The sequence below is a fragment of the Theobroma cacao genome, chromosome 8 (genome assembly GCF_000208745.1).
Source record: "Theobroma cacao cultivar B97-61/B2 chromosome 8, Criollo_cocoa_genome_V2, whole genome shotgun sequence".
Taxonomy (NCBI): Eukaryota; Viridiplantae; Streptophyta; class Magnoliopsida; order Malvales; family Malvaceae; genus Theobroma; species Theobroma cacao.
The window spans coordinates 10,265,450-10,291,424 of record NC_030857.1 but is presented as its reverse complement, the minus strand read 5'-3'; the positions used below and the strand labels follow the sequence as shown (position 1 = coordinate 10,291,424).

Genomic DNA, 25,975 nt, shown 5'->3' with positions numbered 1-25,975 from the left:
AATATCAATACAAATTAAACAATGTTCTGACATTGATAGTTAGCTAGTAGGAAGAAAACCAACTTGTGAAGGAAACAATAATGGATGATTGCAACCACTGACAAATTTATTTAATTTCCATTCTAATGGAAAAATTACATCAAGTGAATATTTGGAAGAGATCCTTTGATGAGCCTTGAATTCATATTTTGCTAATTTCCCAGTTTTATGTTTCTTGACTAGTTTAATTACCTTTAAAGGTGGTGGTCTATCATAAGAATGGCAATTTTTTTTTAATTTTTTCATATTTATTTTATTAATTCAACATTTTGTACATAAAAAAAAAAACAAAAGCCTCCTCTTCACTAAGAAAATATTGATCAACAAAGGTTCAAATTCTATCTTTATCGATTTTTTATTTACATGTCCATTTTTTCCATTCTTATAAGAAACTTTAGAGTTTAATGAGATAATGTTGTGATTTCAATTACTTTTGGAGATTCATTCAAATCAAATTCTTTTTTTTTTATTTTTTAATACTCTTTATCACTCAAAAATTCATTTAAACAAATAATAATAATTACATTAAGCATGTATAAAAAATAATTCAGAAAATAAAATAGAAATAAAGAGAAAAACTTAATTTTTTTAAGCAATTTGATGCACTTTAAATATCATATTCAGTTTACATGTAACGGTAACAATATTCGGAGAAGAAGCAGATAAGTTTGAAATATACACAAAGGCTTGAATAGTTTGTACCGTCTGTACTTAAGTAGACCGGTGTTTTTTCAATACCAAGGCTGTTTTAGTTTTTCTCTTTTCTACTTTTAACTATTTTTAGGTAAGAAAGCGGAAGGGATGCAAAACAAAAAACGTACAAAGGTTGGAACGGTTTTGGTAAAAGGTTAAAATGCTGATGCGAATTTTTGTTTTACTGTTTTAAAGCTGCTTGACGGGTGCCCCTAGCAAAATCGTTTTTGTTTCCCCCTTCCGAATGGCGTTTTCGTGATTCCGTTGAATCTCTGTCACCGTAATTCTCTGCCCTCTCTAAGGGTTTTCCCGTAACTTCAGTCAACATATTTTAATCCAAGAAATTTCCGAACCCTATCCACTTCAGCTCTCTTTCTTCCATTCTGTTAATTAAATAATGAAAAAGAGAAAAAAAGACTCAGCCTCGCTCTTTTCTTTCTTCCTACCTGAACATTCGTTTCCTGTTTCTTCTCTGCGACACTTGCTCAATTCCCAAATTTACCCTCCAAACTCTCTCAAAACCCCATTCTCTCCCTCCGTTTTTGTCTTCTCAGATTCCATCACCAGTCAAAGATCCTCCTCACTTTGATCAACAACCAAGACAGCAACAATTTCCCTCATGCGATGCGTAAATAGAAAGAAAGAAGAAAAGGAGAGGAAGAAGAAGAAAAAGTATTAGATTTCATTGTGGATGGATTTGACGGAAGGAGTCGGAGAGAGCTCGTCGCCGCCCAGAAGCTTCGGTAGCTTCAACAGCTACGATGTCAGAAACGACGTTTTCAATCGCTTAGTTGAAACCGGCCACGAAGAAGCCATTTCTAATCCTGACTTTCGTGACCATTTAGATTCTCACTTCAATCGCTTGCCTGCTAGGTAAAATTTATTTCTCATATGAATAATTTATACATTTGTAGCTGTTTTATACGTATTTTTTTACTTGTTTTATGAAGAATTTAGTAATTTATTTGTAGGATTGGTTAAGGCTGATGAAGTTGTTTGGTTTTTGGATTCAGTTATGGACTTGATGTTAATATGGAGAGAGTGGAAGATGTTTTGTTGCATCAGAAACTACTTGCATCAGCGAAGGATCCGGACAAGCGGCCGGTTTATCATATCCGCTTCTTAGAGGTACTACTACTTCTTTATTTTTATTTACATAGCAAAAGAGGAACGTCTTTTGATTTTCTTCCTTTTTGTTGTATTCAAGATGTTGCTGTTAGAAAAAGTGGAAAAAAAATGGAGATTTCTGCCTTTTATTTCGACTACTAGTTCATATGTAGTTGCTGTTTGTGGTCAAGTTAATGTGAAGAGGCTCAAAATCAGACTTTTGGAGATAGTGGTTTATAATTCCAGCAAAGTGGTAGAAACTGAAATATCTTGAAATGGACTAATTATGCGTGTCATTTTTCCTAAAAACTAGCTGTTACAAGAAGAGATAAAGTTGTGTTAATACATTACTGATTGATAATCAATTAAAATAGATGGTGGTTTGTGAGACAGAGTGTTGGGAACATGTGGTTGTTGGTGACAGGTGAACTTGAGAACAATTCTTTTAAGCTTTGCTTGATAGGGAGGGTGGAAATGTTTTGATATAATGGTTAGGTTTCAGAACAACCTTCCTATTTTTTGGAATTACCATTGGATATAAGCCTTTTCCTTCTTCCCTCCTTTCCATCCTCCCAACCAAGTAAAGCGTAGTGTTTAATGTAATGTGAATCCAGTTCTTTTCATTTGCAGTTGACCCTGTGCTTATTTCCATGAGATAACCAGAAACTATTATTATTAAATAGTACTATTTATTAGTAAATTCATGTGTCAAAAAGATAGTTTTCTTTTTATAGTTTTGTTAGAGCAAGTAATATTAGTTGCATTAAGTACAAGGCTAATAATACTTATCAAACAAAAAAAAAGTACAAACCTAATGTCCAAGGTGAAAAGGAGATCATTAGAATTTTTTTCAATAAATTTTTGTGAAAGGGAATTTTTTTTTTTTAAATATGTGTTTGAAGAATTTTTACTTGGCAAATAAGTTCTGTTACTGTGCTCTAAATTTTGAGATAGCATGGCCCTAGCATTAACGAAAAGACTTTTCATATTTTTATATCAATGTTTTAAGTTTTGCTCTTTTTTTTTTTTTCAACTTTAATTGTACACAAAGGGTCTATGGTACTACTACTACATTTGTAATATTTAGTAAACTACCTCCTCACTTTATTCCTTTCATGGATTAGGATATAGTGTAAAATAAGTGTTGATAATGTCATTTATATCATGCATATAGTTTCATTGTTGGCGTGAAATTATCATTACTTTATAAAAATTAATTAATAAAGGACTAGTGGAGAAATATGTTATGATATATAGAATGGATGTTGTGTCATGAAAAGCATAAGGGGCCTACTGTACTCATGTCATTAAGAAAATGGGAAATTAAGGGCAATTTGTCATTCCAAAGTTGGGTTGTACCTTCAAGACATGTGTCTTATAGATTTGTGTTTGAAGGATTTTTGTGAAGAACTCAATGTGATTTGATGTCCTAATAATTTCAAATTGTTCAGATAAAATTGCGAGTAATCACATAAGTTATTATGTTATTATATATGGAAATTGTAATTTTTTTTATATTTATATAAGCTGAAGTGAATGAAGATGAGCAACGGTTTTGTTTTTGTGAATTTGTGCCTGTGGTAAGGAAAGTTGATGGTGTTTGTTCCTGTTTTATGGCTTAGCTGAAAGGTTTATGTCTCTGCTTATATGTCTTATACAACTCTAACGATATGCAAACTCATGCATCTTGATGTGTCTTTGTATTTGGCTGCGTGTAAATGTGTGTTTTGCTGATGGGTACCTGTTTGAAATTCTAAAATGCTTTGAAGCAGTAGTACTCTAAAAACAGGTTCTGAATTGTTATGGTTAAACAAGATCAGAAAACTCCATGATATTTATGGTATTTCATTAAATTATTTTGTGCAATTTTTAATGAAATTTATTTTTTCATCTTTTGATACCTTCTTCTGCCCTACTGCCAATGTCATTATAGTATATCTTATCCTTTTTGTAGTCCAATTTTTTTTGTTCCATTTTTTTTCACAGAAAGTCAGGAAGGAAGAAGCTGATTATATATCTGGTTTTATAGATTTTGGAAAGTGAAAATAGATGAATAAACAAGAATAGCATATCCTAATCACTATTTCTAAATAATTTAAAAAAAAGCAGTTTATGAACCCTTTAAGAACCGCATGCTCTTAACCACGTTATACTTTTGCACCAATAATGGTATTACATCTAATTTATTCTTAATATCTTCTAATATGATGCATGATCTGTTTGCCTTCTTTTCCTGATTCTACCTGTTTTCTCCCTTTTACATGTTGGCATGTAGAACCTTTGCACCAAAGCAGATGCAAATGATGATCAACAATTTATAAATTCTTTTTCTGCCCAAAGGCCTTTTGATGATGGAGATAGTGAAAAAGTTGTGCCTTCGCATAAAAGGTATTATATGTGTTACCTTCTTAGTTGTGTCTCTTCCCTTTTCATTATTTGATCTGAAAAGACTTTTTCACATTTTTTTGTTTTCTTAATATTTTTGTTAATTGTTGCTCCATTACCTTCTGTAAATAGAAGCAGGGATCATGCAGTTGACTTTGAACCTTGCTCTAAGCTCGAGGACCTAAATTTGGATGTCAGAAAGAATTCCAAGTGTGTAGAGGATAGATATCTCACGGAGAACTTCTCCAAAAGGTACCTTGTTGAAGATTTGTTAGACATCTTTTTCCTTTCTTTGAAACTTCAGTTATAATTTTTTTTCCTATTTGTTAGCTTGGCTACACGTAGAGATTTTCCTACATTTAGGATTGAGAACCTCTGTGTATTTTTGTTTGTTGCGGATGGGGGTTGGGGTGCACGCTGTGTGTGTGTGTATTTGGGTCTTCCTTCTGGGGAATTACTTCAAAACAAAATGAAATGGTTAAATTGAAACATCACCGGTATTAATAGGCTAATTTTTTGTGCGTCAACCATTCAATCTGTACCTGCAACTATGAAACTGATTTTGTTTTCTTTTCCTCCCACATGGGTCAATACATGTATCCAAGATCTCTATGGCTTTGGCTTTCCCTTCTCATTCATGTTTATACTGAACGGAGTTCTGTGTTACTGGTATCATAACAATACTCTGCAGATCATAAGTATCTATTCAGTTATGTTTTTCTGACTATTGAAATGATTTTAAGATTGTCTAATCCATTGTTACTTGACAAGAGGTTCATTTGAAAGCATTTTGTTTTATATGGAGATGGTCATCTTCTTATTCACTTTCTCTCTTCCCTCACCTGCATTGACAATTGAAGCAGCAACTGTGCACAACAATTTATCTATATGTATATGCACATATTTAGTACTATACATACATGACCATGCAGAATGCATGCACACTAGAATGAGGCTGATGAATACAGCTTTGATATATCAGTCATGGATTTGTTGTATGTACATATGTTAAGTGAGTTGTCTTTTGGTAAATGTTTTGCAGGCAAGATATTGTACATATTCCAATTCATGAAGTTATATTTTCTACCACTGACAGGCCAAAGCTGCTTAGTCAGGTATGTTTGACAACATGTGTCTTATTGTCATGCAGAGCGTTACTTTGGTTTTAGGTTAAATTTACATTTATAATCGTTGTGGTTGACTTTTTTCTATTAACACCCTGTATTTGTCTCTCAGCACTGAATGCCCTGTGGTTTCTATCTACTATCGTAGGGTTACATTGTTAACTTTTCAACAGGATGATAAAAAAATTCAAAGCTGAGCTTGAATGTGATCCTTTGGTTTAATCTCTATTGTATTCAACTTCTTTCCATTGAGTTTCAGTTGATGTAAGGCCAGCCATGCTAAAAAATATTCAAAGCTCAGCTCGAATTTGATCCTTGGCTTTCTTTGAGATCTGAAAAAGCAGCTTAGGATGCATAGTTATTCACTAGTTTTTTATTTTGTGCGTTCAATTTATTAATGGAATTTTTTCAGTTTGTTATCCTATTTTAATGTTATTATGCTATTGGAAATTTTTATAGTCTGGATGGGCTTCTGAAACCTTGTTGTCATCATCTGATGGCTTGTCATAATGACGTCTTGCTCAAACTGCTTTCTTGGTAGCGGCTAATAGATGCAGTTTATACTTTTTTGTCATTAACTTTATGATGCTTATCAAAAAATGTTTATGGTGTTTAAACTCTCCTTCAAAAAAGGATCCCAATCATTCCTTTTTTAAGAACAATGCTAAAATTTGTGAAAGATTTTATAAGCTTGCAATAAGGTTCAATTCCTACGTCATCTGTTACAATCTTAATTTAATTGCTATTAACTAGTATCCTTCAGATTCCTGCCAACATATCTTTTATTTCCTTTGAACTTTTGAAAGAAAAACATGGCCACTTGCTTATGTTGAACCCTTGGAGCATGCAAAATGCATTAGAAAGACTTGAGATCTGTAGAGATTATCCATTTTGGTTTGTGAACACTAATAAATATCCCGCACCTTTCTCTACTCTCTGCTAAGAATATTATTGTAATAAAGAGATACAGAACTAATTTTGACTTCTATTTAAGCAGCTTGTGGGGCTTTCAACATCATCATTTATCTGGTTAACCTTTTTTTTTGGATAATATTTATCTTGTTAACCTAGTCAAATCTGAAAAACTGACCAGCTGTCATTTCTTCTAGCTTTCGGCATTGCTTTCAGATATAGGACTTAACATTCGTGAAGCACATGTGTTCTCAACAACTGATGGCTACTCTTTGGATGTGTTTGTGGTTGATGGATGGCCTGTTGAGGTAGCCATTTTTCGATTAGATGTTCTGTTGTTATTAGGTCTTTGTATCTTCATATGGTTTGGTGAGCCATAGAATGTGTAGCTAATAATGGATCTTACTTTACAGAACATAATGTATCTTCTGCTATTGTTGTGCGTGCAGTTTCCTTAATGGTAGTTTTATTCTTTTTTTTCATGATTTGTTTTAAGCAATAAAAACTCTTGCTTTGATGCTGGAACATTTGCTTTTTCTGTTAATCCATGTTTTACATTTCTTCAGATCTAATTCATGGAAAAAGAACTTCAGAATCCCCCCACTATGCTGAGAATGGAAATGAATGGCTATCAATTCATGCTTTATACTAAGGCTCTGTGCTGATGTCATTTTTGTTCATGCCTTGCAAAAGCAGCTGTTTATTTTCTTTTTATTTTCTTTTTGTTCTAATACTGCTTTGACAATTGACCATAAAATAAAAATAAAAAAAAAATTGGTTGGTGCTTGGTATATATTGAATTTATTTAGTTGGTTAAATTAAGCAACATACAGTTTATCCTGGGAGAGTAGCCTTAATATATTAAGGAGCATTGTGATTATATTTCTTTTATGACAGGGATCTCTGCTGAGTCCAAATGTTGCTGACTTTGCAATGTTGTGGCCAGGATACAGATGGTTTATATAAAGCTATGGAAAAAGCAGTCGCTAGAAGCAAGGTAAACTGTGTCCATGTGAATTCTATTTATGGCCTTTGCTTTATTTTCTAGCTTGATTGCAAGTGTCTGAAACTTATATCAAATCCAAAGGAAGAATGGTTTTTAATGTTTCAGGATTGTAGTTTTTACAATGTAGTTGGACATTATAAAGCTAGTAAACTACTGTTGACATTAAAATGTTTTAAAGGGCCAGTACTGTCTGGTTTTGTTTTGAAGTTCAAGTGGTTCAAGTACACTTGAAGAGTTTTTCACATTTCTAGTAGTATGAAGTTCTTTATGTTGCCACTGCCAGATTCGTGCATGTGACAGTTGATCTGTATGTAAACTTATACTTCACGAGTAGTTGAGCAGATTGTAACCCTGGTTTTTCACCCCTATAATTTGTATTTGATGGATTTATTTTCTTCAGCGCTTTACTATTATCTTCCTGTTGGATTGTGATGGATCTCTCTCACATATTATGTTGCTTTCACTCTTTTATTTGCTTGAATTTTGCCTTCTTTAAGTAAATTATGAATACCAAAAATATATTTTAGCTTATGACTCCTGGACATATAGGGGTCACTGTCTGGATCTTTGCATTCTCAGTCAGCTGTAGATGATGCATCTGCAGCACAAGAAAAATCTGGAGATTGGGAGATAGATAGAAGACTTTTGAAGATAGGAGAAAGAATTGCATCTGGATCTTGTGGAGATCTGTGAGTTGTACTTCTATGAACTTGATACTTCTGATCTACTCTATTCTTTATTTTCCTTTTTGTTGCTCAAGCTTCGTCTGATGTTTCATCTGAAGGTATCGTGGCATCTACCTTGGCCAAGATGTTGCTGTCAAGATTCTTAGATCTGAGCATTTGAATGATGCTCTGGAAGATGAGTTTGCTCAAGAAGTGGCAATTCTCCGGTGAGAAGCTTTTAACTGTTACTTTGGAGTTCAGTTCTGGGTTCGCATTGTTCTTTGCAACCATCTTTAATTGTTGTGCTGTTGGATCCCTTTATATTCTGTTAAATAACCTGTCTGCCCCTTGCCTTCTACACCCCCACCCACCCAAAAGAAAATGGTAATGGAAGGAAAGAATAGTTGAATATTTGAACACTTGTGTTTCCATGTTGAAAGTTGTCTCATGCAGGTTCACTCTCCTAAAGAGTTTTTTGCCTCTTTTGTCGGACAACCCGTTTAATCCAAATAAGCTAAAGTAGGAGTGAAACAAAGTTGTTGAGACTCTGTTGTCAACTAGGAAGCACCGACACAAACACGGGACATGGGTATGACACGATATGGATGCAGCAACACAACAATTTTTGAAAAATTAGGACATGATGAGGCAGGATATAGCAATAAAATATAAATTTAATCTGTATTTGATATATGTGTATAATTTAATTAATTATTTATTAGAAAATGTTTTAAAATGAATTTTTTTATTACTTTAATATAAATAAGAACAATATGCATTAAAATTTCTCAAAATATAAAAATCTTAATTATATCACAATTTTTTATCACAAATTTTTAAAATAATTTTATTATCATGCACATAAAATAATTAATTGTGTTGGATATACTTTAAATTCATCTAGACCTATTGTGTTATAGACTCAAAAGTGTAACCCAATAAGCTTTGAAACCTTCCACCCAAAAGCCCATTTGAGCCAGCCCAATTTTATTTCAGCCTTAACTATATTAACTTTTTTTTCTCCATCTTCTCCAGTACAGTAGGCTGTCCAGCATCTGCTGCATCTCCTTCCACTCTATCTATCAGATAATCTTTTAACCAACTTTTCACCTCTAATCTGAGTCTCACCCACATAGAACAATAGCACTTGACAGTGGTGAATCTATGATGTTGCATGAGAGGTGGCTAAAGGGTAATTATAAGGGTAATTATACTATATGTATCAAGTTTTATACATATAATAATTAAAAAAATTAAAAATTGAGAGGTGGTGGTTGCCACCACCTGCCACCCCCTTGGCTCTACCAGTGCTTGAGCCCAAAGTAAGGAAGGTTGAATTGTTGGATACTTCTCTCTCTTTTCTTCTCTCTCTCTTTTAATTTTTGTGGCTTCACTGCCATATCCAGTGGTGTCCATGCCATATCCATGCTGTGTCTGAAATAATAAATTTCTTTTAATTGTTTGGTGTATCTGTATTGGACATGGATACTACATGAATACAACACAAATACTAGGAGGGTAGAGCCTTGTCCGTGCTTCATAGGTTGTCTAGTCGTAGAAGTAGCTTTGTCTTTGCCTAGATTCTACCTTGGAGCAATCATTATACTTGGCAAGCATAAACTTACTTTACTAACTAATAAAAGGATTTATAATGCTATCTCTTCCCCCTTGGGAGTATGTCAGCAAATAGCATTTCTATGTATGCATTTCTCTATCTCTCTTTCTCCCTCGAGAATTGGTAGCTTTCTCTGTTAAGTTAAATTTAATTTTAGTTTTATTGAGGATAAACTTGTTTTACAAGCAAATAAAAGGGTTTAAATTATATGTGAATATAAGTATTTTCCTTGCCTTTTTTCTTAGATTAATAATCTATTGCCTAATTTCTGATATAGTATATATTTGATGTTTTCCAGTGCAATTGTATTTATGTAGGACCATTACCATATGGATATAATCTTATTTCTGGGTTCTTGAGTGCAGAGAGGTCCAGCATAAAAATGTTGTTCGTTTTATTGGTGCCTGTACAAAATCTCCAAATTTGTGCATAGTGACAGGTATGAAACTTTTGAGGAATTGAAATAGCCTCTTTGAATTAAATTAGGCTTCTTTTGTGGTTCTCTTCACCACTATCAATCTGTCATCTCGGGTTCCAGCAATTTTGTTGTATGTCAACATCCCCCTTCCCCACCAAAAAAGAAACAAAAGAAAAATTCTGAAAAGAAATCCAATGGGTGTAAAAAAGTTTGTTGCAGGTATTGGTGTTTTAAACTTCTGGACTTAAATAATTCTGTCGGACATATGCAGATTCAATTAATTGCTGCTAGGTCATGGTAGAATTAATTTGATTAAAATATCAAGGTTCTTTTGGAGCTTTATTGTATAAGTTTTCTCCAAGTACTAGCTGTGGAGTATTCAGTTGGAAGGAAGAGTCATACGCTTGGTGGTGTTAGTTCCATGCTAAGATAACCAAGTCTTCTGGAGATCTTTGTTCAGCGGTCATCAGTTGAGCAAAGTTTTACGTTATCATAATTTTTTTTATTAGTAAATCTTATTAGCTGGCCTTCTGTTCTTTTATTTTCCTTTTGGGGTTGGTGAACATCTTTTAAGTGTCAACTTAAATTGGAGCAACTAAAAGAATTATTGTAGTTGATAGTAATTGAGAGCTTCCAATCCCCCATCCCCTCCCTTGAACCCTCTTATCACTTGTACACTTGTTGTTGCAGCTGTTAGAGTCTGTTTAATTTCAAATATATATCTAGATTCTCATTTTCTAGCACATATTGCTGTTTGCAGAATATATGCCTGGGGGAAGCCTATATGATTATTTGCATAAGAATCATAATGTCTTGAAGCTCTCTCAGCTGCTGAAATTTGCTATTGATGTCTGCAAAGGGATGGAGTATTTGCATCAAAACCACATAATCCATCGGGACCTGAAGACAGCAAATTTGCTAATGGATACAGACAATGTAAGAATTTTTTTTTGATATCGTCGATATAAGCATGCTCAAGGGATTAGTTTATCTGATTTTCTAATAATTAAATTGTTCTAGGTGTTGGGCAACATGACAGAAGATTAAGTTGTAAACCAGAACCATGACATCTGGAAGAGTTGGGTTTTCCCTTGTAAAAGTTCTTAACAAGGGTAAAACTTCCATGAAGGATAGTAAACTAATTATATGAATTTGCATGCATTGGGTTAGTGAATAGAATGCTAGTGAAAATCCTTATGCTTATCTCTATAGAGAGCAGATTAGAGTTATGTCATGAATTATTTTTAACCCTTAATCAGATATTTATGGACATGAATTCTATTGCGTTGTGTTCCTCTATTTAGGAGATTAGTTCAAGTGTCTGTGGTAACATAGCACTAAATAATTTTTCATCACGTTAATATTGTCTATGCAACTGAGGTATGTTTCATATTGGTTCTAAGTATCTGCAATCTCCTCTCTATCTCTCTCTGGATGATTCATGTGTATTTTCGTGACACTTTTTTTTTAAAAGCTTTTAAAGGATAGGTTGACCTGAAAGTGGCTTTATTGAGTAAGAATCACTTTATTTCTAATGGTATCTTACGCTGGTAGTGACTTCCTTTTGCGGTTCTAACTGATTGCACCCTAATCAGCATTTGGATCATCAAAAAAAAAATGTCAGGGGAGTAGTGACATATGCCATTCAGGTTTTGAACTATTAAAGTATACGCCATGATCTAGATCATAAATTATTGTCTTTTGAGAATTGTTTAGTTGGCAAACCAAGTGCATGTGAGGGGTTCGGGGAGTGGCTAGCCTTTCATGTTTAATTGTAGGACATTGTGGCTATTTAGACTCATCATAAGTAGCAAGTTGTAGGGTGGCTTCACTGGTTTCATTTAGTTGTATTTGGCATATGCTGCTTTATGTATTATAATTTGAACTTTGATTTTGTAAATCTGTCTCAAGAAAACCTCCTGCTTTTGGAGTTGTAATGTTTCTGCGAATAGGAGTTAATTTGGGGTAGGATGTGGAATTTTGATTAGTAAAAGTTACATTAGTAGACCTAATATGCAAGTTGTTATGAATCGAGCAAGTAATGTTGATTTTTCCATTCATCTCTCATTTTGGTGGTTAAGTTTCTAAGAATTTTAATGCTGATGGAGAGTTTGGAAGGTTATAAAATTTGTTGGGTTTCAGCTTGTAATAAAAATTTACTTCAATACCCTGAGTAAGGGGTCCTGTATATGAAGCTCGCTTCGGTAAGAGCATTAAAGCCAGGGTGAATAAGCAATAAACTAGCTAAACCATGAAGCAAGGATCTCAGTCACAAAAGAAGAGAAGAGACTAACAAGTGTTTTAGCATTGTGTATCTGGATTGACTCCTATATGTGAGCTGATCCTTCCTACAAATCCAATGGCCAGTGATACATTTTCTGTTGACTATGTTTGTTACTAAATTAGCACAAGTCCTTGTTATGCTTTTAGTGACTTGATCCATCTCTCATGCTATATTTGTCTCCTAGAATGATTTTTTTTTAATTTTAATAGGGTAGACAGCTAAAATAGCTGGTTGTAGTCTGTATTGGCACGTGTTAATTGATTATTTCACAGTTTAAAGGGAGCTTTTTGTGACATTTTTTGTTTTCTGAATTTAAGAACTTTATGTTTTCTCTCAAGGTTGTTAAGGTGGCAGATTTTGGTGTCGCTCGGTTCCAGAACCAAGGAGGAGTAATGACAGCTGAGACTGGGACATATAGATGGATGGCACCTGAGGTGTGTATCTCTAATGTTTGTTTTTCTTTTTTCCCGCTGAGGAGACTGAGGGCCTGTGGTTGCATCCTTTAATTATTTCAAAACGTGGTAAACATTTGATGATTCTGATAACAAATGTAACTATTGGTGGAAATTACCTCTATCTGCTGGTCTTTTATTAATGTTCTAATATTTGGATAATTTGTTCCTTCCATGTGTTTTCCGCTAAAAATGAAAGGAGCTGCAGATTTAATGATTCAAGTTCTATTTATGCCCCTGGTTATGTGTTATAGTTTTGGCTTACACGCTGTGTACATTAACCTTCATCGTATGTACTTCTTATGTTGGTATTTTATCATCTTCTTACTTTATTTCTCTCTGACAAGGTCATAAACCATCAGCCATATGATCAGAAAGCAGATGTATTCAGTTTTGCTGTTGTACTGTGGGAGCTAGTGACAGCCAAGGTATTTCCTGAAATTGAAGAAAGTTGATGAGCAATTGGATTTTAAAGATTTGGAAGTTATACTTCTGAAAAGTATTTTATCGTGGTATGCAGGTTCCATATGCTACCATGACTCCATTGCAAGCTGCCTTGGGAGTGAGACAGGTTTGCAGTTTTATTGATGGAGTTAAATATTATTTAAACTATATCATTGTTTAGTATAAGACTGAAGAGTTTCTCAGTATCCGAGATCTATTATTGAATTTTGGATTTGTTTCTCTAGTATATGTTATTACTGCATCATTCATTGCATGGAAGCAATTGTATTCTAATGTTTGTTGATTTTTTCATTCAATTTCAAGCATGATTAAAGCAGCTTCCTTATGGTTATTAGTGAATAAGTGCACTTGGAATGTATATACTTGATTGCTTTTGCAATAAAAATTCTTAGTTTACATGTTGCTGCATGAAATCTGGTCTGAAATGTCTATGCCTTCTGAAGGGTCAGTATGCTGTGACTTGGAAATGAACACTACCAATCTATTGAACTGTTCCAATTTTTTGGGTACATCAACTATAAATGGAAAGATTTATAAGAGCTGTCACCTGTATAAGAAGGCATTGAATCTGTTGATGTTATGAAAGAAACCTCCAAAGTATTGATGCTTTAAGCACATCTGCAGTGAAGGATAACGTCAATTCCCTGTACATTATCTACAGTTTAGGTGTCTGCTATTAGAACGCTAAAGTCATGGGGTTCTGCCAAAAAGAAAGAAACCTACATCACAAAACAATGAAAAGGGCCTTGGAATTTTGATTTCACTACAAGCATGTTCTTGTCCAGGAGTGTACACGGCCACCATGTAGTAGGACTGTTAACCTGGGGCAAAAGCTCTTCTTCTAATATTGATGTCTTGTGTTTTTTTTTTGGTCTTATTATTTTTTATCAGGGCTTGCGTCCAGATCTTCCTGAGGCTGCACATCCAAAACTCTTAGACTTGATGCAGAGATGCTGGGAAGCGGCTCCAGACAAGCGACCTTCCTTCTCTGAGATAACAGCTGAGTTTGAGACACTTTTTGAAGAAGTTAAGGTAGAATTTTGACAATCAGATAAGCCTTCCTTTAGAAGCACCATTTCTTTGCATCTAACTAAAGAGTGTCACAGGAAACAACGGAAGCAGTGAATGGCAACTGAAGATTTTGGTATCTACGTAACCTGATTGACACATTTGAAGATTTCTTTTCGTCGGATAGTTATAGAGGTCTTATATTTTATAATTTGAGGGAAAGTGAATTTCACTAAGGCTATGCTATACTATACTATACGAAAGGCACAAAGAAAATGCTCATTTGTAATTTTGTTTTGTTTGTCTATTTTTTCTTCGAATGACGGTGTTAAGTCTCTTGCTTGAAGATGGTGTAAAAAGAAAATGCTTCCAAGTAATATGATACCGAATTTCCAAGATAAGACACAGGTGTTGGATTTTAATACGAGTTGGCTCGAAAGAAGGGGAGGAGAAAAATGCTTAAACAACTTACGGAGCAGAAGAAACCGTAAAAACAGCAGCAAACTCTTCCGAGACAAGCGGCCGCCAGCATTTTAACACTGGGACTGGCTTATCCTGTAAATTAATTTACCCTCAAATGAATCTGTTATGTAAGCATTTCACATAGCTGAGTCACCATGGTGCTCTTGTAAAAAATGCTTGCACTTTCTAACATGGATTGATTCACATCGAATCACCTTCTATCAGCGTTCCACCTGCCTATGGTTTCAACAAATAGTTTCTCGTGATTAAGTTTTAATTGTAAAAAAGAGTTATGTCGTCGATTTTTTTTAGTAAAATTATCGATATATTTTTAATAAATAAAAGGACACTGTATTTATCTACATTGAAAGTATTAAGTTTGTTAGATAACGTTAACAGAATAATCAGTAGACATTTTTCTTAGGATTTTTTCTTTTCATTTTTATTATTAAAGGAGAAAAAACTTTCGAACTTAGAACCCTCATTGTAGAAGTGGGTGGGACTATTATTGGGATAATAATACCTCAAACGACCTACTTAAGTTATTTCTGATCTTGAATGAAAACGTCACAACTATTATAAATTGTCACACTTGAGTGGTCATGAATAAAATTATTAGCATGTGACAATTTTGTTAAAATAATTGATGAAATGATTCTCCAAGAAATATTAGAGCATTAAGGAGAGTGCTTGAGCTTGATAGGTTGGGGCATGCCTAACTAAGTTTGATAAATAGCTGAAGAATCTCATGGAGTCCTGCAATTTGACGCGGAGCGTGTATTGGAAAGTAAGCACAGCTTAATTTAGAGCCAATTTGATGGTAACTTTAAATTTCATTATTATTATTATTATGTAATAAAAGAAGTAAGAAGTACAAGTTGTTATTAATTAATTTTTTCACAGTATTAGATTGATAGATTCCAATCCGACAACTCTTCTACGAGGATACGTATATTTACTGTTAAGTGAAACTCTTAACTTTAAGTATTTTTCATTATTAACTAATACTATATTTTATTTAATGAAAATAAAAAATAATAATAATCCAATCAATACTCAGAATCGTTTGACTTTGAGAAAATTTTAGGCCAAGTGGACCATTTCCATGTCATCTTTGGGCCATGGTTTTCTTATTTTCTCGTCCAAATTTGCATAGAAACTACTTCAACAAAGTATAGAAAATTGCATACAATTAAGCATCCGGTTCAATCCAAGTCCTCTCTTATTGAACAATGAATTATATAAAATTAGGGGAAAAAAGACTAACACGTCTCCAAATTAGAAGTCAATCACAGTCCCTTTCTGCCTTTTATAAATGCATTATTTATATTCATAATTTCATATATATATTTTAAGTCTCGAACCAATAAAAGGGGTTAAGCGCAATGCAGTTTTCATACAAGTATTTTTTTTTCCCCATTTTAAAGTTCTTCTCCTTTTTCATGTTTCTCATTCAATAAAATGAAATTAATAAAAGAAAAACAGAAGAAAACAGCTATAGATATAAAATCTCTCTCTCTCAAAAAAAAATGTTATAATAAATCTTAAATTATATAAAAATTGAAAACTGATACACCTGGCCTAGAGATCACATCCATGCTTGATTAAAAATGTGTGTGAGGAGGGTTTTGTTATTTGGTTTGCATATTTATAAACAAAATTATGATTTGAATTATATTATGTCCCACCAACTTGCACCACTTAAAGAAAATGAGGTTTGTTATTCCTTATTAGAATTTGTTCGTTGGCTTTTGCTTTCTTATGAAGTCTGCTGTTGACTCCCATCTTCCGAGGTGAAAATGACTGACAGACAGACTGATAGACATGTAAGGGCTACCAACCAGATAATGAAAAGGAACACTCGAAACATGGCAATTCCCTCAAAACACTACTTGCCACAAAAGTGGTATTTACTATTTACATTTTGAGTTTTGACCAGAAACAATTCTCAATACTAGCTAAAGGTTTAGGGCAAATCTATCTTCATGATTATATTAACTAAGTACATTTAGGGCTTAGGTAAACATATATTAAAGTATCTAGCAAAAGATTCATATCCCAATGCCAAAACAGGGATTGGACCATGTATATGCTGAGATTCGACCTCATACTCAAATATGAAAATAATCAATAATTAAAATAGTAACGCAACGAAAAAATAAAATAATATTTAATCAAAAAAACAGTCGAATCTTACAGGATCAATATTTGTGTTTTTCATATAACTTTTAAATTAATAATGAACACTCATAAGTTTAAGAGTTACATACTTTGCTCTAGATATCGTAATCAAAAGTCAATTAAATCCAAATCTTTGCTTCTTCACCTTTAGGATTTGTCAAATCTTTAGCCACCCAAGTATTTGGCTTCTAACAGTAATCCACACACTGACTGAATAATATCTTCTCAAAGGTAGGATTTTACTTGTGCTAGTAAGTATTGTTTCTAAAACAAAAGACCAAAATTCTTGCTGAATTTTATTTTTGTCAGATAAAGAAAATTATTTTTCTTTTTTTATTTTATGAAATAGTTGAGAAGTGGTTTTGAGGCTTCTTGATCTAGTTTGCTAATATAATATATTTATATAGCCAAACTAATTTGTAACCCTAAATACAACAGTTGTATGTTAATTTAATTAAGTCCCTGAAAACTCAATTAATTTATCACTTTATTTTGGTCTCTTTCAATTAAGTGCAACTTAATTAATTATCTTTATTTAATCTCAATCAAGTCACTTAATGTGTGTGACCCATTAGGCTTCTAATATGTTGGCAATAAATATAAATAATAATAAAATATCAATTTGATAATTAATTTATATTTATAGACCATGAGCAGCATCTAACAATACATCATGACCACCCAAATGTTAGAAAGTCAATTAAAGAATTTGACAAAACACTTCAGTGATAAGCTTCTCAGTGCAATACGGTTCTTTCATCAAATATCCTAGATATGTCATTAAGTATGGCTCAGTGTCTACTTATAACATTCTATATTAGTTCCCATAATTCATAACTAACCTTATGAATTTAGAAAACTAACTTTCCTCAAATTCATCATGCTTTGATCAAAAATTTTATACAAGTTAATCAAGAATTGAGAACAAGTGAGATACATCTCCTCATATCACTTAGGGTGATGAATTCTCTCTTGACCACTTATTCACCTTCGCATGCTTCATGGCATACCCAAAAGCACCCTGTTTAGGCATCTGGTTGCTTCCAAACCCGTAGAGATGAAATCAAAATATATCATTCCCCATACAAGATGACCTAGTGTCTCAAGTCTAAGAACTAGTTGCACGACTATCACATGAGAATATTTCTCATAGACACTTGAGTAAAATACCAAATAAAGTTCTCATAGCGGGTCATATTCAGTGAACTTGTTCTTTAACAAGCACCTATATGTTATCCCCAAGTATCCCATATACTTCAATTTATGAGATCGATTGCTTACTTCCCAAGTAAGGAAGCTTAACATGTACTAGTCTTTGAGTATTGTCAATGCCTTGTCTTGACAATACAATGACCAGGAACAATTTTAGAAATATGACTTTGATGCATAGTGATCTCATAATTGTAATAATTTTACAATTCCCTTGCAAGGCCTTTATATTCCATGGGTTTTATCTAATTAGTACTTAATAACTTCTTATTATTGCACTAATATGAAGAAAAACCTCTATCACATATAATTATGCGATTAAATATACATTAAATGATAATATATATATTTCTTAACCAATTCAATTAGCTCAAAGACATATATCAATAGTATATTTCTTTCTTCTTCCTAGTATAATTTGGTTGGGCAAACAAATGTAGTCTAGCTGCCTTTGCTCATCGGGTAGGTCCAGAAATTCATCTGTGTGTAGGCACATTACCTAACAAGTCAGCCGTTGATCTTACTACTACTTATTTTAATTGAAACATCAATCATTATAATTAGAAAATGTAGGTACAGATAGAGTGACTAAATTCCAAACCAATCAAATGCAGTGGCAGGTGAAGCTGCTGAATGTTGATTTTGAAGTATAGGTTAGGAGGGGAGGGCATGCATCAACTTGATTTGGAGTTTATGGATACTTTGCAAAACCTGATTAATAAGTTTGTTAGGCCTAGTAAAATTTTCTAAAAATTAGCTGGAGGCTGTGGACGTGTTCGCGTCTAGATTCACTGCTAATCTAGATGTAAACAAGTCCTCAAGCTAAAGTTTCTGTATATATATATCCCCCGGCCACAAGACCCCACCTCTTCGGAAAGAGAAGAGAAATGTGGAATTTTGCACATATTGTCCGCATAAAGAGATGCAGATTTAATGATTTGATTTACGAGTGAGTGACATGATTTAATGTTGGTGGAGAGCTAGCGAGAAGCACAGGTACAAGGTAAGTAGTGCACGTAATGAGAAACAAAGTGATAAACTAGATTAGGGAAAATTCATAAAGTAGAAGCTTTGAAATCTTTCTACTTAATTCGATGATGTATGTATATATATATATATATATATATATATATATATAGAGAGAGAGAGAGAGAGAGNTAAACTATATATATAATATATAATATATATATAGAGAGAGAGAGAGAGAGAGAGAGGGTGAAAAGTTTTAAATTAACAAGAATATTGGTATATTTTTGGACCAAACCCTCACCTTACATTATATTAGTAATTCCATGAAATGGACTAACATTTAGAACAAATGTCCGAAGCAAAGTTTTACTTTTTCTTCTTCTTGCTTGCAACAAATAGAATAATGGACTTATTCATCTTTTTAGACTCAAGTTTTGAACAACAATTTTTAGGTTCAGGTCCGATTGGTCCCATGTTACTAGAATATTAATAAATATGATGTTTTTATTTATTTTTGGTTAAAAATATTTTAAAAAATACATTTAATATTTTAATAATAAAAATAACTGAAGTAAGGTCAAATGGATACAGAGCTCTTTTTTGATGTTTTGCCCCACATACGGATGAGAAACTGCCACTATTATATTGAGAGGCAGTATAAAGTGTAAATGTATAGTGAAAGGAAGCACAGACAAGATTTAAACATCAAAGGAAACCTTTACTAAGCATGGAGACTCTAGTTAACATTGGATTCTAGTGCTAATAAAATCGCTTTAATATATATATATATATATGAATCGGGCTTGGGTTTTAATTTTTTAGGTGTCAGCTGTATTCCACCCATGAACATTTGTACATATTTGGTTGAATAGAGAGAAAATACTAAGAAAGGGGGAAAATGGGTAAAATTATCAAGTGACGAGACTTGTTAAATGAAATGAGTACTGTTTGCACTTTCCTTTGTCTTTTTCTTTTTTAAGAAAAACACATCATATGGAACAAGTAGTCTGTTTCTTTTTTTTTTTTTTTTTGGTACATGATCTTATGCTACAAAATTGCAGGCACTAAAGAAATATATATACGATCAATAATCAAACTGTATATCAATTATTAGCTTAACTTATTTTTTATACCCTAAAACTAAAAAAAGAATAAATATATGCAACTAATGAAAAAAAAAATGAAAACCATTTGATTGGATTCTAGAAAAAGACTACTTAAAATCATGTGGAGTTGGAGCGTCGTTGAATTTATAATTTTTTAATTTAATATATATATATATATATATATATATATATATATGTGTGTGGTACATATCAAAAGAGAAATCAAAAAGAAAAAGGCCAATGAACTATAAACAATATGGTGGCCTACTGTCTGGTCGCTTATAGTACATGTTATAGATATTGAGAATTATAGTATTTCAGTTTGGGACCAATGGAGGGGCAAGTGGGCAATTTTCATACACACATAAATCTCCATTTATTTTTAAAACGAAATGAAATCCTGATCTCGCATGTCACAAAATAAATTTAATAAATTTAAAGCGAAGATGGGTATTAATTGTTTTCATATGATTTTGGAATTGATAGAGAGAGGAATAAAATTCTATTGGAATGTGACATCGCAGCTTCACTATAATTAATGGTCTACATGGAACAATATTTATCAATATAATTTGGTGAACTCTCTCTCTCTCTCTCTTTTCTGTTTACATATTTGTAAATAATTTCGATTTTCATGCACATGGGTTGTACTTATAATTAGACAAGCTAGCTAGTTGGCTTTGTTTTACATAAAGTCAGCTATAAATTCACTGTCTCCCTCTAGCTAGCTACATGTCTGCTTTACAATATAGTGAAAATGACTACAAACCACGTGCAATGGCAGAATCAATTAATCCAAAGATTCCAAACGAACCACTTAAAGTTTACTAAATATCCGCAAGGAGGGAAAAAAATGGAAAAACCGAACAGAATTCAAGTGGTTTTTAGAGAAATACATATTTGAAAAAGACAAAGAAGAAAATTCTTCCTCATTTATTTATTTTATGACCTGGATTATCATGTAATGGCTTTTCCATTTTCAAAAAGGATTAATTAATTCGAGTAATACCTTTTTTTTTCTTTTGCGCAAGGCAACAGCGCTACCCAGCTAGCTCAAGAAATTACACTCAAATAATTAATAGGTTGGAAATTAATTATTCATCCTGTAATGCATAATGTTAATTAGCCTTTCAATCAGTGTAACAATAAAAAATGGTCGATTTAATTTCATGGTGTTTGCGTTACCCTCCCTGCTTCTCACCAAAAAGAGGGTATAAATATATTTACCAGATCAAAAGAGGAACAATAAAACAGATTGATTAATCCCTCCTCACCTTTGTCTTCATTTTAATTTCTACTTTATAATTAAAATTTAATTACAGTTTAGTTATGCCTAACAAAAATTTAAAAATTACCTTGAGATTTGACCTAAGAAGTAGTGTTCCTGTCAATACTCAATTCTCTAGTACAAATGGATCTAGATCGAAATATGTCATTCATTAACGACTCAAAGTTAATTACAGTAAGAATAAAAAAGAGAAAAAAAAATTCTAATTCTCCAATCTTGTTCATGTTGAATGTCTGGTTGCACACAAACATGCCTTAATTAAATAATCAGCCGTAATGTAACAATTTAATTAAGCATGATTATGATATACATAGAAAATCCTTAGACCAAATCCGAAAACCACGTAATCCGCATTAAGCTTTATATATAATCATATATAATTGGAGAAAGTGGTTATTGGAGGCAGCTGGAGGGTTTTCAACTTTCTCCTACGTTAATTTGGACCCAACCATGCATCTTCTTTTAGACGTTCACACCATCCTTGATAAAGATGAAAAAGTAAAGGGAAAAGGGAAAGAAAGCAAAGAATATTTAATCTTTTCGTATAGTCTTTGTTAGAAAAGAAAAAATAAATGAAGAAAGTTAAAAAGAAGGACAAAATGATAGCAATAAGTGAGTTTTTTTTGTTATTAATTAATCTCAAAATGAAGGTAGTATGCGAAACAAACAAATTTCATAAAATTCAATGAATTCATTTGCAACTCACCATTTGTTATGTCCTTCTTGAAATTTAACTCATTCTAGAATTTAAAACTTAAGTTAAATCGATAAAAAAATTCGTTATTTTTAATTATGTCCAAAGGTTAAGATCTAATGAATATTTTTCTATATATACATAGAATAAAAATATTGATTTTGAAAATTAAATTCATCTGTCATGACATTTTTTTATAAATTAACTTCATTTTGAGAGTAATATATTTTAATATATTTTGATCATATTTCAAAGCATTAGCATCAATTGACCTGATTTAGGAAATTGAGAAGTGTCATAAATTAACACATATAATGTGTAGGCTCTCTTTTCTTTTCATTTAAAAAGATTAAAATTTTGGATTGGAGTGCAGAAAATATAAAATTTAATCGCTCCCTTTTAATTCTTTTTTAATTAATTGTATCTACCATCCTTATCAATTAGGAGGAAATTATTCGGCAGAAGAAGTTGACCTGATCTGGTACAATCGGCCTGCAAATGGCCTTCTCCATTATTCTTCACTCCTGAAAATCATCGACCAGCTGTCTTACAGGAATAAAATATAATTTTGCTTGATAATCAAAAGTTTGCAAAGTGTTGTAATTATTTGCCTTAAACTTTTTTTTATTTGTTGCTTATAAAACTTAAAGAAGGAATAAATATGTATATATATATAACAAAAGCGAAGTGAATGTAAGAAAACCATCTAGTGGGAGTCTGAAAGGAAAAATTGTTTGGAAATAACTTAAAATTAAGGCTGCTTTAAATACATGGGGGGTTGTAGAGTTGGTGAATTTAAATTGTCTTTATCTATACAGTGGTACCCAGAATATATATGCATGTAAATTTAGAAGCAAAAGGCAAAAGAAAAAACAATTTTTGGTGGACCTTTAAAAAAAAAAATCAATTAATTTCCATGACAATTATGATGATCACATGTTGGGCATGATATTTATCTGATTGTCTCTACTTGGGCCTTCTTTTTTCGTTTTTATATCTATTTTTCCATTGGTGAAGAATCCAACGCATGCGCCATTTTTCTTCTTTTCCCATGGTGGGGACTGGACAGCCTTATTATTCCGTCAACTGTTTCTTTCGAGAATATCTCTTGCAAGTTGGTAAATGAGACACTTTACTCTTGCTAAATTCTATAATGACAGGAAGCATCCCCTGTCCAATGTCTCAATGCATGTACATAAATTTTGGTAGCACTCATTCAAATACAATCACACGGAAATTGGTAATTTAACTTTAAATGTTTTAAGCTCAAGCAATTCATATTTTTAAGGGATTTACTATACTTGGTTTAACTGAATAATTTAGTCCCAACTTGAATGAATTCCAATATTATTGCACAATAAATTTATATGCACGTATAAACATGTATGCATACTGCTAGAAAATGAGACGGTCCATGTTAAAGCATGTTTGCCTCTTCTTTATATAATTCTTTTTTTCAGTTTCTGCAAAAAATTTAATAGTATTATTAAATGTAAAGGAAGCAATTATTAACATTGTTATTTATAATATGTTAACTGTTTTATCAATTATTCCAAATTCAGCTAATTAATTAAATCTAACACATACAACTAGGATTTTCTAAATCTTGCAAAGAAAAAATCCCGCTCCCTTAACCCAGCAAACAGCTTCACTACAAGAATACGCCTGCCACATGCATAAAGTCAAGCAGCAACACCTGTAATTTGTGTACTCTCTAGAATTTTAAATTCTTTACAGGGATCTAGAAATCTATATATATTAACTTCTTTTTTAATTGGACCTAAGACATATGATTTATCGATATGAGTTAATATTATTACCCAAGATCGATCCTAACCCCAATGCAACATGATTGGTCAAGTTTTGGCTGCTAAATGATTATTTGACTAATTATAATTTTCAAAAAGTTACCTTTTACCCCCATTAAATAATCTTAGATTTTTAATGTACTTTTAGGAAATTACAATTTTAGTCAAATTAGTTAAAAATCTTAGACTGGGTTAAAGGTGAAAACTTTCAATAACTTGAAGGCAGGGTGTTTTAACAGTGGATTTATAAGGAAAATAATAGAAACGGGAGAAAAATTGAAACTAATAATACTTCATTGCCTTCATATCATGTAATCATATCTATTTAACTTAATTCATCTTAGTGTCTCTATCAACATCATTTGTCTGTAACAAATTAACAAATAAGATAATTCTATTTATATTTTGAAAAAATTATATATATATATATTTATATTCATATATGAGTAGGTGAATAATATTTTATTTCCTTGTCATCGACTCTTCAAACTTCCCACATGATTTTACACGATAAAATGTTTTATTCGATGGCCCCCCACCATTGATTAAGATTCCAAACTTTATTAATCATGTGGATCCCACAGTATCGAATTATATATGTGTTCCTAATAGTCTTATGGCTTCCCAAATCATGCACTTCTTCCCCTCCCTTTGCTTTTTACCAAACTGCCCTCTTTCGCTCATCCCATCATATATTATAAGCCACTCCCATTTTTTTCCACAAGTTTTTTTCTCCTATTCAAGACCAAAATTGGTTCGAGGAAATATATTAATTATAATACCTTGATTGATTGATGCCACTGCTTAGCATGTTTGGATTTCCCCATTTATTTTCTCATTTAATTAATTAGCTAGCCAACAAAAATTATATAAATTAAAAAGAGGGAAAAACCATTTCGTCTGATCATACTTCAATCTCATTGCAAGTAAACTTCTAATAAACTTGGATCCATCGATAACGCATTTCTCAATTTGATGCATTGAAAATTATTGCTTGAAACGATCAGTTACCCAAATCAATAATTAATGTTTTACGTTTGCAAGTTTTTTTCTTATCAAAAAAAAGAAAAAAATGCACATGGTTGTAAATTTTTTGAAATATGCAAATTGATCAAAGGCTCAAAAGTTACATGTACAGTTGAACCAATAGTTTTTTTTATATTATATATGTAACCATCGAAACTCATACAATAAGTCTTTTAATACGATTCGTACAAAAAATTTACTCAAAAAATAATCCATGCACGTGTACTTGCAATGGACTTTGATATTGTTGAATAAGTATATTCATTAAAATTTAGTGCATTGAAAATTAGTTTGTTTTGAAAAGCAGTGCATTGAAAATTATTACTTGAAAAGAATTACTGAAACGAATAATTAGTGTAATACGTTTATGAGATTTTTTTTTCAAAAAATTAAAAAAAAAAAAAGAAAGAAAGAAGAAAACACATGGCTGTAAGATTTTTGGAATATGCAAATTGGTCAAAGGCTCAAAAGTTACGTATATAGTTGAATCAATAGTTTTTTTTTATATTATACATGTAACCATCAAAACTCATACAGTAAGTCTTTTAATACGATTCGTACAAAAAATTTACTCATAAAAAATAATCCATGCACGTGTCCCTGTAATGTACTTTGATATTGTTGAATAAATATATTTATTAAAATTTAGTGCATTGAAAATTATTGATGGATAAAAGTCAGTAATGAAAAGGAGTGTAACATGCATGTTTACATGGTCAGGGAAGTATACAAAATGGTCAAACTAGGCTCTAAAGTCATAGAGTTGTTGCGGCTGCTGCTAGTCCTTACACCTACCTTAGATGCTCTTATCATGGGATTTGCTGTCAAGACAAAGTTGGTAAAGCCAGCCAAGTAAGGCAACTTTAAACTCTATTGGGAACTGAGATTTGCTTCCAAAAAAGGAGAGGTTCTGTTATTTGTGTTTATATACTGCTAATTGTGCCCTTTCCAGCTTCAGGAGCATAGACTCAACCACCCACTACAACAACTTTCAGCCATATGGTACTACACAGAAAGACTAGGCTGTTTAATTTCGCGATGCCCTTTTGCAATATTTAA

General features: G+C 32.3%; 1 protein-coding gene across 3 annotated transcripts; it reads left to right on the top strand.

Moving 5' to 3' along the window:
• Window positions 1,132-14,859, top strand: LOC18592583 (serine/threonine-protein kinase STY46). Of its 3 annotated transcripts, none has more exons than XM_018125580.1 (16): window positions 1,133-1,605; window positions 1,746-1,860; window positions 4,115-4,227; window positions 4,357-4,476; window positions 5,267-5,339; window positions 6,458-6,568; window positions 7,207-7,257; window positions 7,846-7,955; window positions 8,051-8,158; window positions 9,912-9,985; window positions 10,725-10,900; window positions 12,587-12,682; window positions 13,048-13,128; window positions 13,221-13,271; window positions 14,057-14,197; window positions 14,272-14,859. In XM_018125580.1, exons 1-16 carry the CDS (start codon window positions 1,424-1,426, stop codon window positions 14,299-14,301), a joined length of 1,632 nt encoding a protein of 543 aa, XP_017981069.1. In that variant the 5' UTR covers window positions 1,133-1,423; the 3' UTR covers window positions 14,302-14,859. The 3 variants fall into 3 exon arrangements, with proteins under 3 accessions (XP_017981068.1, XP_017981069.1, XP_017981067.1); XM_018125578.1 differs by having other exon boundaries at window positions 7,816-7,955; XM_018125579.1 differs by lacking the exon at window positions 14,272-14,859 and having other exon boundaries at window positions 1,132-1,605; window positions 7,816-7,955; window positions 14,057-14,209.

Bases quoted from the DNA above. Each gene is read 5' to 3' on its own strand.
- LOC18592583 (XM_018125578.1), top strand. From the start codon at position 1,424: ATGGATTTGACGGAAGGAGTCGGAGAGAGCTCGTCGCCGCCCAGAAGC. The intron at 9,986-10,724 runs GTATGAAACTTT...TGCTGTTTGCAG, and splicing joins AAATTTGTGCATAGTGACAG to AATATATGCCTGGGGGAAGC. The intron at 13,272-14,056 runs GTTTGCAGTTTT...ATTTTTTATCAG, and splicing joins CTGCCTTGGGAGTGAGACAG to GGCTTGCGTCCAGATCTTCC.